Raw genomic sequence first — 16,900 nt, forward strand, 5'->3', positions numbered from 1 at the left:
GGCTCTCTCGTGTATCATGAGCGGTTGTGAAGATCTGTGTCCTGTCTCCCCTCTGTCCATGTTTTCCTGATAATTGCTACCCTGACAAGATGTTATAATGTTATAGTGCAGAGTTTCCCAATCCGGTCCTCCAGGACCTGCAGACAGTTCACATTTTTGCTCCCTCCCAGCTCCTAGCAGGAACAAAAATCTGGACTGTTTAGCAGGGAGCTGTGAGGGAGCAGAAATGTGGACCATATGTGGGTCCCCGAGGATCGGATCCCCAAGGATCCCCAAGTGATGCGCGTTGCATCAGGAGCATGGTTAAGTGTCACATTTAAGTATTCTGAACCTGAACATGGAGCAATAGCACTTTCTTGAACTTGTAACATTTATACTGCAGTGCAGTACAATGTAAAATTTTAAGATGGATGTGATGCTTAAACACAGGACCATTTAATATTCCTCCACTGTTTTTTGTGAAATAATGCTGCTTTCCATTTCCATCAGCGGTCAGAACTCGAAAACCGCTGGAAAGCCATTTACTGTAGCAATACCAGGGACCTGTTTCAAAAGCAAGATTTCTTGCTTGGTGGACAACTTATTAGATTTAATTTACCCCAGTTTATATATGTTTTATGTTTGTTCACTGACATTTAGCCAAGACTACCTTAAATCCGACCAATTATTCGGCTCAGCAAGAAATCGTGCTTTCTGAAACAGGCCTCAGTTCTAGCCCGGTTAATTGTTAGCATAATAAGAAATTTACAAACGAGAGGAGGCCATTCAGCCCATCAAGCTTGTTTGGGGAGAACTTAACTAATAGCTTGAAGTTGTTAAAATCTTATCTAACTGGGATTTAAAGGAACCCAGGGTTTTAGTTTACACTACACTAGCAGGAAGACTATTCCATACTCTAACTACACGCTGCGTTAAGAAGTGCTTTCTCAAATTCAGTTTAAAATGTTCTTCCGCTAATTTCCACCTACTGTATGGCCATGAGTTCTAGTATTTAAACTAATATTAAAGTAGCTATTTGGCTGAACAGCATCGAGGCCAGTTAGAATCATATACAGTATACCTGGATCATGTCCCCCCTTAATCTCCTTTACGAGACGCTGAACAGATTCAGCTCAGCTAACCTCTCCTCATAAGACATTCATCTAAGACCAGGAATCATTCTTGTAGGCAGCAATGTCCATCTTAAGGTATGGTGACCAAACCTGCACACAATATTCTAGGTGGGGTCTTACCAAGGAATTGTATAATCGAGGCATCACCTCCCTTGACTTAGACACCAAAAACCGAGGTCTTTCTCATAATCAGCTACCTTTATTTCAGTGGAACCCATAAAATATCTGTACTTCATATTTCTGCTCCCTGCATGGAATACCTTACATTTATCAATGTTAAATTTCATCTGCCAGGTATCAGCCCAGTCGCTAATTAAATCAAGATCCTGTTGTAGCCTCAGTGCTGCTAATTTAGTATCTGCTACACCACCCACCTTGGTATCGTCTGCAAATTAACCAGTTTACTGTATGTATTGGTGTCAATATCATTAATGTAAATTAATGTAAATCATTAGCAATATCAGTTTATAACAGCATGTTATGTGGTAATTTTCACATAAAAACACTGTTCTTGATAAAAGGCACAGCCATGTTTAATTCTGAGGTTGGAGTCATATAAATTTCTCTGACTTAAGGAGTTGGAATTCTGAATTCAGGGAATGTTCCAGTTGAAATTTCCTACTAGGAACTTGGAATTTCCAACTTACGAATTCAGATGGAATGCAGTATAAATCTGGTTAAAAATTTTTTAAATTTCAGTCATAACTTAATGACCAAGAAAGAGCGCGAGTCTTTAGGCTAAACCAGCTGAGAACCACTGCTATAATCTCAATTGTTAGTTGCTTTTTCTGCCTATTTCCATAGAGAATCAGTGACAAAATGTCAGTTAGAAGAGCTTTAATCAGAGTAATCACTGTAGGCACAAGGTGTCACGTCCCTCCGACCAGCCCTGTCGTGGACCACGCTTACCTCGTTAACCCCGTGTGGAACCCGTCCATTTGCCAGCTGTTCTACATTTCCTGCCGTGTAGTCTTGTGCATTTCAGTCTGCGTTCAAGTCTGTTTTCCCAGGTCTGTCATTAACATTGAATGTTTACCCTGAATAAACCCTGTTTTCTAGTTTTCATGGCTCCCTTCGCCTGCTTCACTGCACTGAACGTAACACAAGGGTGCTTACTCACCATTGAAAGGGGATCTAGTCATCTGGTTACTAAACAGCTGGTTACCTGCCCGCAATCTCATAATGATTGCGCTGCACTTTTGCAATCTTACATAACTACCTCATCCCCATTCTGCACTACTTATTATTTATCATAAATATGATATCATGTTTATCATATTTCATGAATGATACGCAATCATTTTCTGGCTATTCTGGCATTTTGTAAATTAAAGACGAATTCACGAAACGCGTTTTGTCAGCAAAATTGCTTTCTTTCATTCACCAATTGCATTTTGTTGATAAAATGACTTACTTTCATTCATGAAATGCATTCTGACCATGAAATGCAAAGTGCTGATATCAGGTCTGTGCACAAATTGAAAGAATCCTTTAGATTTCTCTGCACAAAAGAAAGTGAAGTCTAATTGCTTTTGTGGATGGAATGCAGCAAGGAATTACTTGATTTTGTCATTAAAAATGCTTTTTGTGGCACAGAGTGTATTATGTACACGAAAATGAGTGCTTGACACTTAGGTCCCATACTTTTACAGTATTATCATATTGTATATGTAGCCTAGTTTGTCAACTACAGTACGCTTAGTTATCGGTTGTGTTTGTGTTATGGATGTACAGAAAACTGTACTGTACTGAAAAATTCACAACGAACCGTAATCTATCACAGTTGATTATAATGTTGCAGCGCCTCTCTGTTTTTCAGATGTCCAGATCACAGGTTCATAATCCTTGTCCTCCAATCCCTTGTCCTGCACAGGTATTTCCACATTGATAATAGTTGGATCAGGTTTGTTGAGGTAGGAAATACATGCGTAGGGTAGGGGATCGCGACGACCAGGAACGAGTACTGCTGGTCCAGATGTACCACATTCGCTATCTAAAACAGACATACTAACGGCTTCAGTAGTAGCAGTATCGTAATGCAAACAATATCCAACCAAGTTAAACAGTAGTAACAGCATCGTGAGACAGTGAAATATTTATATTTGGTTTTAATACATACAAGCAAAGTACAAAGCCTCTGGCAAAATTTGTTTTCTGGAGTGGACATTCATGTTAAATGTAATGTCGTAAGAACTAATGAAAACGATGAGGGGCGTTCTTGTCGAGGGCGTTCCTATTTTTATGCAAATACCCCTCACTGCATTCTCTGTTTGAGCAGAGGCCCCTGGGCATTAACCCGTCCATTAAAGCACCCCTGAATGTGTGTCAAAAAATAAAATCAAATACAAAAAACATGAAAATGTCTGGGAACTTTACAGAATAATGCTGAGAAGCTGTACTTGAGAATTTAACACTCTATACATTCATTCACAGTTTGTGACACAGGGGGCTGGATGGGTCTTTCTGAGAAAATAACCAACCCCCCTACAGACATCCTGTATTGCACTCTCCTGTGTTTTGCACTTTAATTATTGTGAAACTCCTTCCCCTATAACTGCTGTTGTGTATTACATTGTGATCTTGGGGCAACGGTATTTCATGCCACTCTATAACTGTACTGTATATGGACAATAAAGTTCACTGGAATTGACTTGACTTTCTGAACACTCACAATACCAATGTACAGTAAAGGCCGGCTATGACGTCTTGCAACTTCTACTTTCTGCAAAGAACCTCTGCCGATATTCGTGCTTGCGTTCAATGAGAACCCTCAATGCCAGAATGCATTCGAAGGTAGACTTCGTAGGTGTAAAACCAGACTGCTCCAGTCGCTGATGGGTGAGTAAGTGACCATGGACCCTCTTAAGGATGACCCTAGCAAGGACCTTACCCTGCAATGAAAGCAGTATTATCCCCTGAATTATATCATAAACATCTCCTATGAGTCGTATGAGTCTCGCCAGAATTTCCGAGTAACCGCTTCAACTGAACATGCGAAACTTGTTAACTTGTTGATTGTGATTTTGGCTAGATGGTGCTCTGGGTTAACTTTGGGACATGCTTTCAGCCCTTTTTTGAACAGAGAGCGCCATCTAATGGGGTCAGAAAATACAGCAAATGGTTCATGAACCCTTGTTTTAGTCATCATTAGTTGGTAGGGAGCCTCATCCGCCATGCAGCCAAGCACCCACACAGCAAAAATACAACGGATTACGCTATGTGGAGGGGTATCGAAGGCAACATGTTTACAGACAGTTGGCTTAAAGCAAATGTAAGTGAATTAAACAAGGTTGCCGAGTGTTTTTTTTCTGATCATTTGTCGAATATTTTTAGATTTTTAGACTGCGTTAATGTACAATAAATTTGATTCTTTTAGATTTGAAAACATATTTCACTGAAAAGAACTGGTTCAAAAGATCAATTCATTCATGAATCAGACATCACTATCATTCACTTGGATAGCTGTTTTTGCATGCAATTAGCGTTTCTCACTAAGACCATATTGCGTAGTTAGCATAGTGCTTTTCTCTCCAACTGAAAATCACGCAAATACAGATGAGATTCCGCTTTGTATTGGGCTTGGGTACTAATATATCATGCGTATTCTAACAGATGAACAGTGCGATATATTATATTGGAACTGACTGTCCAACACTATCATGCCTGAACTTCTGCATTTAGCAAAATATACATACAGTAGACACGCTTACACTGAAAAAAGCGATGCTGAACATTTGTATATATGACATAAATTAACTCTGTGACATTAACAATAACAATCCTTGTTTGTATCTGTACATAAAAAATAATCATTTGAAATTGATATGCATTTGTTCAAACTACAATATATTGTATGATTTTTCATTTACAAGCGTTTTTAGGTTATCCCAGTCGATCTTCGCAAGTTCAAACACTCAACAAACAATAAGCTTGTTTATTTAATTTCATATTTTACGTTGTTCCGTAATTGCGCCAAGTGATGCATTCTGGGTCTTGCCTGGGAAACACGAGTGCCACATTCCCGCAGGCTGGACGTGTGCTTGAGTTCACGGATGTTTAAGGTAAGAATAAAGTTTTCCAATGATGTGAGATAGTGCTATCTTTTTCAGCTTTAATAATGTTTTATGTAGTTTTTTTTTCATGCTCTGGCTCGGGACGCCCGCCAACAGAACTTCCAAAAATGACACGCAGCCCGATATTAATGCATTGAATTTCATGAAGAGCGTAACTATTTTTGAAAAAAGGAAGGTGTAGGTTGTCTTTTTTTTAACGTGTTTTCATGTAACTAGGGACATTTTTCCTCTATTAACAAGCTAATTTCTTCGAACAACCGTCAGTTAAGTAACAGCTGAATGCCGGAGATTTCCCGAACAGAAGATCCGGGGGCCTTTTACTTTTTGTAGCCCATAAAACCTGTACGTTAACAGTCTCCCGCATGACTGAAAAAAAAACATCCACAAATAATTTAAAACAAGAGAAAGAAATCTACCACAACTTTTAAGTAGAGACCAGATGTGCGCTGGTCCTGTTTTTTTCCAAGTTCAAGCATAGAGATCACCTGTCTTTCTCATTTAGCTATATTGAGAAACAAATATGTCTTCCTGCATGAATGAAAAAAAGTTTTCTTTTAAAGTAATGCTGCTTGTGCACCACTGTTATGCGTGTTTTTTTAATTTAAACTTTATAGTTAAGTCTTTTTTTAAATTTCATTTCAAGTATCATAGACCTGCTGCTGCTGTTTGTAATCTACTGCAGTCTACATCTAGGCCTCTGAATTCCTCATAGCCTGGTCTGTAAATCCTTAATTTATTCCAACCTGATAGTTTGCTTCTGAATGTTCTGCAGAAAATATAGAAGTAAAACTACAGAAATGATGAATGTGGAAGACGTTTAATGATGATATTTAGGTCAAATCTGTAAAGTTGAGTCGCTAGTTGTCATGGATTTTGGATGTTTTATTATAGTGTGGTTTTGGTTAATTGCCATGGTCAGTAACTATGACTTTTCTTTATCAGCTGTCTCTAAACTGGATGAAGATATTCTACCAGGTGACTTTATAACTACGGATTAAGGTTTGTATACAAACACTTGGTTAGTTGTAGTATTGAATGTGAGGCAAAAATTACTTTGTTTACTCTTGGGCCTGACAAAAAGTTGCGCATATATATATATATTTTTTTTTTTTACAACTCATACATTTGTGTTGCATTCTACTGAACAGAAATGTGTGTATTTTTGTCCAACCCATTAACATATTTAATGGGGATAAAATATAAAAACTAATATAACATATATTGCACTCGAGTACACCAGCTCCACACAGCCACCTAGTACAACAATAAACATATAGTATAATTATTACATATCTGACAATGTTAACACAAACTAAGAATGTAAAAGCTTAACAAAAATGTAATGAATTTTTAGAGCTATTGTGTTGGATGTTATTTGATTGCACAGGTGTTCTTAATGAAGTGTGCGAGGAGTAGGGGTGTAACGGTACACAAAAATCACGGTTCGGTACGTAGCTCGGTTTTGAGGTCACGGTTTAGTTCATTTTCGGTACAGTAGCCTAAATGGGGAAAAAAACTATTGCTTTTTGTTTAATTTTCAACTTTTGCAAACAACGGTTTTATATATTTTCTTATAAAAATGAAACATTAAGATAGAGAAAACATATAAAAATAGAAATGAGAAATAGAATACTGCTTAACTTACCAAACAGGAGAGTTTAAGTAGGGTGTTCAAGCTCCAGCTTCCTATTTACATCAGCCATGACGTCTGCTAGAGGAAAAATTAAACCTCACATGGGAGTCCGGTGCTGACAACAAACTTCCAGTCCGCCACTGAAGATGCTTCGTGCGCAAAACAAGCCTGTTAACTAGTTGTAATCGGATCAGTAAACATTCGCACCACACCAACAGCCCAGTACCGAAACAGTTCGTATGAATGCGTGTTCTATTACACCCCTTGGCTCATGTATTCACTTCAAAGTGTGCGCGGCTCCGCTGTGCATCACGCAATACAGCGTCCGTGCGGAAACCTGCCTGGAAACTTACTTCTGTGGCGCAAATATCACACTAATAATACATTTAGGGAAAAAAATGCACCGAAACGGTACACAGGTTGACCGAACCGAATGGGCTGGACCGAACCGAACGGGCTGAACCGAACGGTTCAACACATTCCCGGGAACCGTTACACCCCTACAGAGGAGTGAGTACACTTTTGTACAATTTGTGCATAAAAGCCGCTCCAAGAATGTTCTGTCTGTTGTTGGGAATCTGTGTAATGCAAAGGTTCTATACACTTTTGTATAAAAATTACACACTATTAAAACTGCAGTTTCATAAAGATGAAATCTAAGAGTTATCCACAGTGGAGAAAGAACTGCTAATGAGAAACATATGACTTCTAGTGTTGACTTATTAGTTTAATATTTCCTTGATTTGTTTAAATTTATCAAGTTAACAGCAGAAATTTACTGTGGTCTTTTTTTAAAAAACTTTTGTGGAAGGACAGGCAACCAGACGGAAACATTGCAAAACTGAAGACGAGCACCTGACTGTAGCCCAGCATCATGCAGAATCTTGCAGTTGTGTCCCATCCTAGTCTACTCCAGACAGACCAACCCATTTGCTCCTCTGGTCTCGACGTACTTGGATTTAGCATCTGACTTTTACATTTTATGGGATGGATTGCAAGATCTGTGCCTTTGTTGCACCTGAAACAAATGCACTTTGGAGGCACTACAGGTTGAGGCACAACCACAGCAAATTTCTTCCCTGTCTATATGCTGATTGCCCCTGCTCCTTCAAAACCTGGAATACCCTCAAGTCACATTTGTCAAGGAAACATTCAGCTAAAAAGTCAACACCAGAAGTAATTCCTTTCCACTGTGAACTTTGCAGTTCTTGTTTCTCCACTCAGAAGGATTACTTCCAACATCTTGGAGTTCATCTTCAGAAAAATGAAACTGTCCACTGTGTCTTCAAAGAGTGTGATTTCTACACAAACGTGTATGGAACCTTTGCATCACATAGATCCAGAAAACACGCCATTCATTCCTTGGGAGACTTTCGGCCACAAATTGCACATATAGCTCAGACAAATATCACAGATATTGCTAAAGCTCATTGTTCAAATGAGCTCAGTGATGCAAATGAGGAACCTTCAGGAACAGGTGACTTTCTAGGAGAGTATAATACAGAAGAATTGAAAGGGGAAGAAATTGAACTGAACTTGGGCCACCTTTTATTAAAATTGGAGAGCATTTATAATGTACCAAGTAAGTGCATTTCTGAAGTAGTGGCAGAGCTCCAGTTTATATCCTCCTTGGTGTCAGGTACTGATATAAGAAATACTGTAAACTTGTGTTTAAGAAAACATGGCTGTGTACTTGATGACCTAGTCATCTCTGATTTAGTCAAACAGTTGGGTGAGTCAAACCCAATTAGCACAGCTTTTAGAAGTGACGGTCCTCTTGCCACATCTTACAAAAGAAAGGAGTTTTATAAGAAGACTTTTAATGTGGTTGAGCCAATTGAATACATTCTGGACAAAAAGGAAGGTAAAACATTACAGTATGTTCCCATTCTTCAGTCATTATCACAGATTTTGAGCTTGAAAGACATACAGGAGAAAGCTTTCAATTCTTCATCAACTACTTCTGAGGGTAGATATGAATCATTTCGTGATGGAACACATTTTAAAGAAAATGCATTTTTATCCACTGAAAGCGTAACAATCTCTCTTCTTCTGTACATTGACGATTTTGAGGTTTGCAACCCCCTTGGAACATCTAGAAGGAAACACAAGATTACTGCAGTGTATTGGGTATTGGCAAATGTTCCACCACAGTTTCGCGCAACACTGAAGTCAATTTATTTAGCACTGCTTTGCAAGGCTGTTGATGTAAAGAAGTATGGTTATGAGGCAGTACTTCTGCCACTGTTAAAAGACCTTGTCCAGCTGGAAGAGGAAGGACTCTTTATTCCTGTGTTTGCAAGGAAAATCAAGGGAACAGTAGTTAGTGTAATAGCTGACAATTTAGGTGCCCATTCAATTTGTGGCTTTGTAGAAAGCTTTTCTGGATCTTATATCTGCAGATTTTGTTTGGGGCAGCTCCCTGAGTTTCAGGAAAAAGAAGTGAGAACTGGATCTTTCAAAGCCAGGACAAAGGAGGAACATTCGCTTCATCTGCAAGCAGTTTTGGAAAGTCCCCGTTTGACTCACTGCTTTGGTGTGAAAAGGCAGTGTGCCTTAACTGACAAATTGAAACATTTTCATGTTTTGTCAGGGTATCCACCAGATTTGCTACACGACTTGTTCGAGGGAATAGTACCTCTGGAGTTGGCTTTGTGCCTTAATGTTCTAATCAAGAAGAAATACTTCACATTAATTCAACTCAATGACTTAATCAGGCAGTTCACCTATAAGTGGACTGACAAAACTGACAGCCCACAGCCTGTACCGCTGAATTTTGCCAGCCGGCACAGCATAGGTGGAAACGCTCATGAAAATTGGAGCCTGTTGCGTTTGCTCCCTCTTATCATTGGTTTCAAAGTTCCAGAGAGTGAACCAGCATGGCATCTTATAATGGATCTAAAAGACATTGTGGAACTAGTGGTCTCTCCTATTCACACAGATGACACAATTAGATTCTTGGACACCAAGATATCAGAACACAGGCATAGATACTTGCAAGTTTTCCCTGAAGCAAGACTTCTGCCAAAGCACCATTTCTTGGAGCACTATCCTCAACTGATCAGAGCATTTGGACCTCTTGTAGCTCTGTGGACAATGCGATTTGAGGCGAAACATAGCTTTTTTAAGCGAGCCATTCGACATACCAACTGTTTCCGTAACATTTTGTTGTCTCTTGCTCTGAAGCATCAGTTGATGTTGGCTTATTATCTGAATGGCACAGATATAATGAACCCTGCCCTCAGTGTCTCAAATATGTCTACAGTGCCTTTGGATGTTCTCAAGGAAAACTTACAGAAAGCAGTGCAAAAAAAGTTCCCAGGAGAGACATGTCTTCAGGTGGCCAATTCAGTGACTTGCTATGGCACAGGTTACTCAGTGGGAATGATCTTGCCCTATGGATCCACTGGAGGGCTTCCAGATTTTGTTGAACTACTTCTAATCCTCATTGTGCAAGGCCAGCCTGCATTTGCTGTTAAATGTCTGCATTCTTGGTACAGTGAGCACCTTAGGTCTTTCGAACTGGAGTCCACAAGACATGTGATGGTCCTCAACCAACAGGAATTAACAGATTCCTATCCACTAGCAGCATACACTGTTGAGCAAAAGAGATTTGTCACCTTGAAGCGTCACATTCCCCTTCAGGATTAGGTAAATACATAATACATTGACATGTTTAAAAAAATAATTCTTGATTCTTCAATACCGTCAGTGTTACAAATAGTTTTCACATTTCCCAGGATCATAGTTTAATTTCACTCGTGGTCAGATTAATGTGTGCATGCGTCAAACTGTCATTGGTTTGTATGAGATGAAACTGTAGAAAATACAGCAAAATTTACAGCAACAATGGCAAATGTAAACAGCAATCAAAGCCAAGCTATTCTCAAGTGGATGGTGCTGATTTTTCAAGCAGATTTCATGGTGTCAAAAAAGGAAGAAAACCAGTGGTATTTTGTAAACTAAAGAAACAATCTTAAAAAACATACAGTATACTTAAAAAAATTTATATTTTATTGAGATATAATAGAAAAGAATTGTTAAAGTAATATCACATGTTAACCCTCCAAACACCTTTGTTTTAATGACAAAACCTGGCATTAAAGGGGTTAAATCTTTACTTGCATTAAAATACTACTAATTCTGCATATACTGATTATACTCAACATAAATTTAAAAAATGCTTTTAAGTTATCCCTTTGTAACAAGATGTAAATTTGTTTTCATGTCTGAATTCAACATAACCTTTTGGGGTTTTTTTTCCTACTACAGATTCAACATGTCTGTCAGACTTCGGGTCATGCTGCAGGAAGAAATTCGCAAGCTTCTCTTGCCCTTGGGAATCCCTCAGACTGTGGGGGAATTGAAGACTATTTTACAAGAGACATTTGAAATTAAACAAGATTTTACTGTTCAGTTTCAGGACCAAGATTTTGATGGTCAGTTTTTTACTTTACTTGAAACTAAGGATATAAAGGACAAAGACACTATCAAGGTGGTTCTTATTGAACCAGTGATCACACTAACATTTGAGGATTCTTTGACTGCAAAAGGAGTCCATCAGAGTGTTGATTCTAGTTTCGTAGAGTCATCAGAGGATAGCTGTTCCACAGCATCAACAATAAATCTGTCTTCTCCAGAGAGCGCCTCCTCCCTTCGTTCAGAGTCTTGGCCTGCTCAGTTTGAGATACCTACTTTCTCCTTTGATACTGAACTCATTCTGCAAGCTGCAAATGAAGCTTACAGTAAGGACGGAACCTTACTCAGCAATCCTGCAGTAAAATCCAACATTCTGGACAAACTAGCAGATAGCATCTTTGTTTACACTGCCTATCCTTCCCAAGCACAAAGGGAGCAGGTTGCCGAGGCCCTGGTTGCAAAGCACCCATGCTTGAGGGACCCAGTATCCTTCAATGGTTTATACAGTTGGCACAACAGCTTGAAGTATAAGCTTGGCAATTACAGAGCAAAAGTGAGACACCTTGGACTACCAGAGCTGAATGTAAACTCTAGAAAGAAAAAATGGACCGAAGACTCCAGCTCTCCATGTAGAAACTTGAAAAAGGCAAAGAAATCTGAGGTAAACTACCTCCCACCTCACCCTCAAGGTGAAACCGATGCAACACTTGAGAAGGAGCGAGTGGACCTTCTCTATGAGTGCAAGAAGCGAGACAATAACAAAGTCATAAATGAAAAGATGGCAAAAACCTTCTCACTGCGTCGAAGTGATGTAATCCTCAACAAACCACCTGTGATTGACTTCAAAGCTCGATGGCCCGCCTTGTTTGAATTTTCCCAGGTATATTGAACATTTTAATTATGTCTTCACTAGCACAAAGTGAAGATCACCTTTTGGAATTGTATCAGTGACATTGCCTTGTAACCTGGGTGACACTTTCTGAAGTGAACGTTAGACAACTTCCAGTTTTAAGATTCAACAGTGTTTTGGGTGCACAAGTACAACATTGAAATATGAAAGGGATAGTTGTAGACAGCTGCTAAGTTTTAATGTAGCTGGCTAAACAGTGAGGGCTTCCTTTTGTGTCGGAGGAAACAAGTGACCTTTCGCCGAGTCCCGCCCCCCTTAGTTACTGTTGTTACGTCCGACAAACACAACCTGTTTAATAAGCTCAATGCTTAGCTCATGAAGCTCTGAGAATAAAGGCTAAACTTATCTGATTAACACTGGTGGGGAAATGAACAATATATTTACCAGATGAGGCTTTTAGAATGAATGCTATTCTCACCTAATTACCTGTGGATAATTTTGCAGTATTCTTACATCACTTATCAAGTAAATGTTGCTTTCAGAACACTCAGGATACCATGTTTCTGTGTCTCATTCTGTTTCTCTTGCCCATGTTTGTCTGTAATTCTTTTTTTTTGTGTGTATCTCATGTTTCTACATCTCCATGTTTCTCTCCTGGTCTCTCAGATAGAGGAGGAATTCCGCAGGATCACACTGAAGCCACTGCAATCCACATTCTTGGGCAAGTTGGACCAATACACACCCAAGCTGTTGAGCCTGTACAGGAGGAAGGGTGGAGCCGTGGGGAAAAAACTTGATGAGACCCTTGACATGTTAAATGAGGCATGTATTAGTAGTTAGTTTTATGTAGTGGCTTTCTAGTGTCTAATAGTAGTATAATATTGTATTTTAAATTTATCTCATATTAATGAGTAATCTCATTGGCATATTTTTGTAGGACAGCAACATCGAGTCCCGAAGAGAAGTTGTGATAAGGGGCCTCATTGTCTACCTTGGTGAAAACTTAGGGGAGTTAATCAAGGACTTCAAGGTAAGGAAGATATGGTAAATGGTCTGCACTTATATAGCGCTTTTCTACCTATGGTACTCAAAGCGCTTTACACTGCTTCTCATTCACCCATTCACACACACAAGCACACACACACTCACACACCGATAGCAGAGCTGCTATGCAGCTTGACCTGACACACCGGGGGTGATTTGGGGTTCAGTATCTTGCCCAAGGACACTTCGACATATGACAGGAGCAGCGGGGAAATCGAACCATCGATCCCACGATTGGCAAGCGACTGCTCTACCTCCTGAATATATAACTGATTCAAAGACCTGTCAATGAGATACAAGTTCATCAAAGCTGTTTGATGATGATAATTTGACCAGATTTTCTAGTAGATTTTAAATAACATGCCTATGTCAAAATTAATGGGATTTGATTTATTTGATTGTATCAACATGCCCTACACAAAAAGGAAAAATGTACAATCAAGGATAAAAAAAGAACACTATATCTAGGACTTATTTCCATTGTGGTGTTCATAAGATTTTAGTGTCTTAATTAAAAATGACAGTGAAACATGTAAAATCATCACAGATGCCTGGAGACTACTTCTACGCTATGTAAAAGAACATCCTGGGGTTTTCTGAGAACTGCTACTGACAGTTGGATTTGATTACTTTATGACATTTAGATTAGATTCTATTGACGTATGATTTTGCTTTGTTATATGGTTAAACGCTGTAGTGAAATAACAAAAAAGTAATATCTGATGTATAACCATTTGTAGAATTGTAAATGACAGACCCAAATATGTGATATTTTTATATATACAATAATACATTTTATTCCCTGTTGTATTTCATAGGTTTTCGATGACAGCGATGCTGCAGCTGTCCAAGAAGCCATTACTACATTTGTCCTCGGCATCTTTGTGGTCAGCAAAGCCAGAGAAGATCTCCCCAAGCTAGCTGGAATAGCCATCGAAGGAGCAGAAATCCTTTTTGGTATCCCAGATGTGGCTCATGCTTGCACCTATCTGATGGGCCTTCTCTATGCCTTGGACCTAAGGTACCCTAATAAACTGAAGTATACATTTGAGGTCTTTCAGAAGATCTTTCTGGAGCTGGAGGATGCAAACAAAAAAATGTCTTCCAAAGTCCACGATCTCAAGGTCTGTTTGCATGCTTAAAAGCCATACAGATGACGTTGAAGGTGTAGATTTTGACTGAACTCACTCGTACCAAGTTGTGCTAATAGGTTTACACTGCATATTCTGAGGTTCCCCTAATGCTCTCAGGTTACACTTTTCATTTTCGTATCTCTAATATGCAGAAAAATATTAAATTTAATTTAAAAAGAGTATGCTGGCACATGCCTTTTTTTGTTATGTATCAAAACTTTTATTTTGTTTGAGCTAACTGACAAGTTTTGTTTTGGGTTTAGATGCATAAATAAACCTGAGATTGACTCTTGTGGGTCTCGTTAATAGTATGTGTGATAAATCAATTTGTAAGAAAATGGTGAAAATCAATCACTGGTTTGCCAAAGCCAAAGATGCAACCCAGTATCTCTTGTTTGGTGTTAACAGTCCACAATTTAAAACTTTCACATCAGATAATTTGATTTTTGTTCTTCAAAATATGACTCAGAGAAAATTATACAAATTGTTGATAGCAACTAATTCATTAATCAACTAATAGTTGCAGCTCTTGGTTATTTATCATTATGGTCAAGTCTTGGCTCCATGCACATTGATTTGTGATGGGGAATGTTACAGATAGAGGACATATACTTTTTGAGTATAGACTAAACATGATTTGAGTTGTTGTGTCTGATCTACTTAAAAAAGGTAAGGCAACTTTTTGCATCACTTTATTATGTAGATAAAGTAAAACTAGTCTTTGTGTAGACTACTTGATTTTTTGTATGTAAGAAATGAGTTTTGGTAGTAATTGCAACTTAATTTTACAAGTAAAGAAAACTTGGCTTTATTAAATAGATGTTACTCATAAAATTAAGTTAACTGATTTGATAAACTAAGTTGGCTTTACTTGAAAAATAACGTTGATTTTACTTACTAAATTAAAGTTGGATTTACTTTAAAACCATAGGTTTTACACACAATAAATTAATTATCTTATACAAAGATTAGTCTTGCTTTATTTACACAATAATCTGATGCAAAAAGTTGCCTTACCTTTTTTAAGTAGATTAAGGTCAATATTTTTATCAGTGTACTGTAATGCCAAGTTAAATAGTTGCATCTAGTATTACAAGTTAAGTACTTTTACTTAAGTAGAAAAGCAAAGGAGGTGCTTTAGCTTTTCATAGAGAACATTTTTGCCTGTTTATTTCTACTTTTACTCAAGTAAAGGTTACTTTAAATCAGAGCTAGATAAGATTTTAACAACTCTGAGCTATTAATTAAGTTCTCCCCAAATGAGCTTGATGGGCCGAATGGCCTCCTCTCGTTTGTAAATTTCTTATGTTCTTAAGTAAATTGAATACTTCCTTCACCACTGGTATTTCTGTTACTTATTTGGTTAAATTTAAATCCATGTACTGTAGGATGTAATCTGCAAAGAGAAATAGCTTTCTTTCCTGTCCACAGGTAACTTGAACGGTAGCTTGAACAGATGCTTTCTTAATGGGAGAACTAGATAAATCTAAGCACAACAAGTTGCAAGATGGTGGCATTGAGCTGTGGTGGGTGGTAGGAGGAAGCTCTTGGGTCGCAGGGTTAAGCTAGTGAAGTCATTTATTTTCAGTCACCTAGAAAAAGACACCACACAATGCCAAAGAGTTTCATTATGATACCTTTGAGATAAAAATGATGACATGGGCCACTGAAGTTAATCCTCAGAGATTTCCCCAGTACAGTGCTCCTTTTTGCAGGATAAATGACAGCACATCAGATTAATAAATCTTGTCTGGGCTGGTAAATGAGACAAGAAGGTTTCCCATGACCCCACCTCATTCTCTTACAGCAGCCAATCCCCCCATAAATGAAAGCTTATAGGGCTGAAGCTTGCGGAGCTCTTCCGGGGCTTTTGAACAATGTTCAGTCACTGCCTGTCACAGCGTTTCTCTGAAAGCCTGAAAATTGACTTTACACAAACTGCATACAAGAAAGAATTTGTTCCTATTATGCCTACATTTAACTTAAATATCAGTGAGTTCAACAAACAAACAAAGCATCTATTTTGATAAAAAGGTGAAAGACCTTTCTCTTTCAAGCCCATTGCATTGTTTTTTTTTTTCGCTTCCTGTACCTAATGTTGTTTGACACCTAACAGAAGTGCTGTTGATACTTGCTAGTGTCAGAAACAATAGCAACCCTTTTACATGTTACATAATTGTTTGTTTCATTTAAGAGAACATTTTCTTGGTCTAAACAGTCAGTTCAGAGGGATACACATTTAGTAGTCATACTTTATATCTCCTATTGATATAAGATGCTGCATTAGATACTGGTGTAGTAAATGAATTATATAAGGTTTACATTTATATATATATATATATATATATATATATATATATATATACAACTTAAATATAGGTCATTAACTTTCATAACAAGTTATTCTAATGAAGAAATTAAGGCTACATTCACAGAAGCTGCGCTTGGAGCTTTGAATCTGAGCTATTTCAAGCTAGTTAATGTACTGACTAAAACACAAAACTGACAGAGCTGGAATGCCTCATACAGTCTGATATTAAAGCATCTCCTTTTAAAGGGATAATTATTTCTTTGTCATTTGGGAAATGTATTAATCTGGAAATATATTCATTGAATCTAGGAAATTTTCTAGTCAT

At 38.1% G+C, this 16,900-nt stretch overlaps 1 protein-coding gene across 3 annotated transcripts; it reads left to right on the forward strand.

The window, feature by feature from the left end:
• The first annotated feature begins 5,100 nt into the window (after nucleotides 1-5,100).
• On the forward strand, nucleotides 5,101-14,570 carry LOC125705809 (uncharacterized). 3 transcript variants are annotated; one of them, XM_048972085.1, is made up of 6 exons: nucleotides 5,101-5,173; nucleotides 6,128-6,184; nucleotides 11,091-12,117; nucleotides 12,754-12,909; nucleotides 13,025-13,117; nucleotides 13,950-14,570. In XM_048972085.1, exons 3-6 carry the CDS (start codon nucleotides 11,098-11,100, stop codon nucleotides 14,271-14,273), a joined length of 1,593 nt encoding a protein of 530 aa, XP_048828042.1. In that variant the 5' UTR covers nucleotides 5,101-5,173; nucleotides 6,128-6,184; nucleotides 11,091-11,097; the 3' UTR covers nucleotides 14,274-14,570. The 3 variants fall into 3 exon arrangements, with proteins under 3 accessions (XP_048828042.1, XP_048828043.1, XP_048828044.1); XM_048972086.1 differs by lacking the exon at nucleotides 5,101-5,173 and having other exon boundaries at nucleotides 6,026-6,184; XM_048972087.1 differs by lacking the exons at nucleotides 5,101-5,173; nucleotides 6,128-6,184 and adding an exon at nucleotides 10,341-10,469.
• The last annotated feature ends 2,330 nt before the right edge of the window (nucleotides 14,571-16,900 follow it).

This window comes from Brienomyrus brachyistius, chromosome 13, assembly GCF_023856365.1.
Source record: "Brienomyrus brachyistius isolate T26 chromosome 13, BBRACH_0.4, whole genome shotgun sequence".
NCBI lineage: Eukaryota > Metazoa > Chordata > Actinopteri > Osteoglossiformes > Mormyridae > Brienomyrus > Brienomyrus brachyistius.

What these genes read in the sequence shown, in the direction of transcription:
- LOC125705809 (XM_048972085.1), top strand. Translation starts at nt 11,098, where the DNA reads ATGTCTGTCAGACTTCGGGTCATGCTGCAGGAAGAAATTCGCAAGCTT. An exon ending in CCTTGTTTGAATTTTCCCAG is followed by an intron (nt 12,118 to 12,753) that starts GTATATTGAACA and finishes CTGGTCTCTCAG; the next exon opens with ATAGAGGAGGAATTCCGCAG. An exon ending in AGTTAATCAAGGACTTCAAG is followed by an intron (nt 13,118 to 13,949) that starts GTAAGGAAGATA and finishes TGTATTTCATAG; the next exon opens with GTTTTCGATGACAGCGATGC.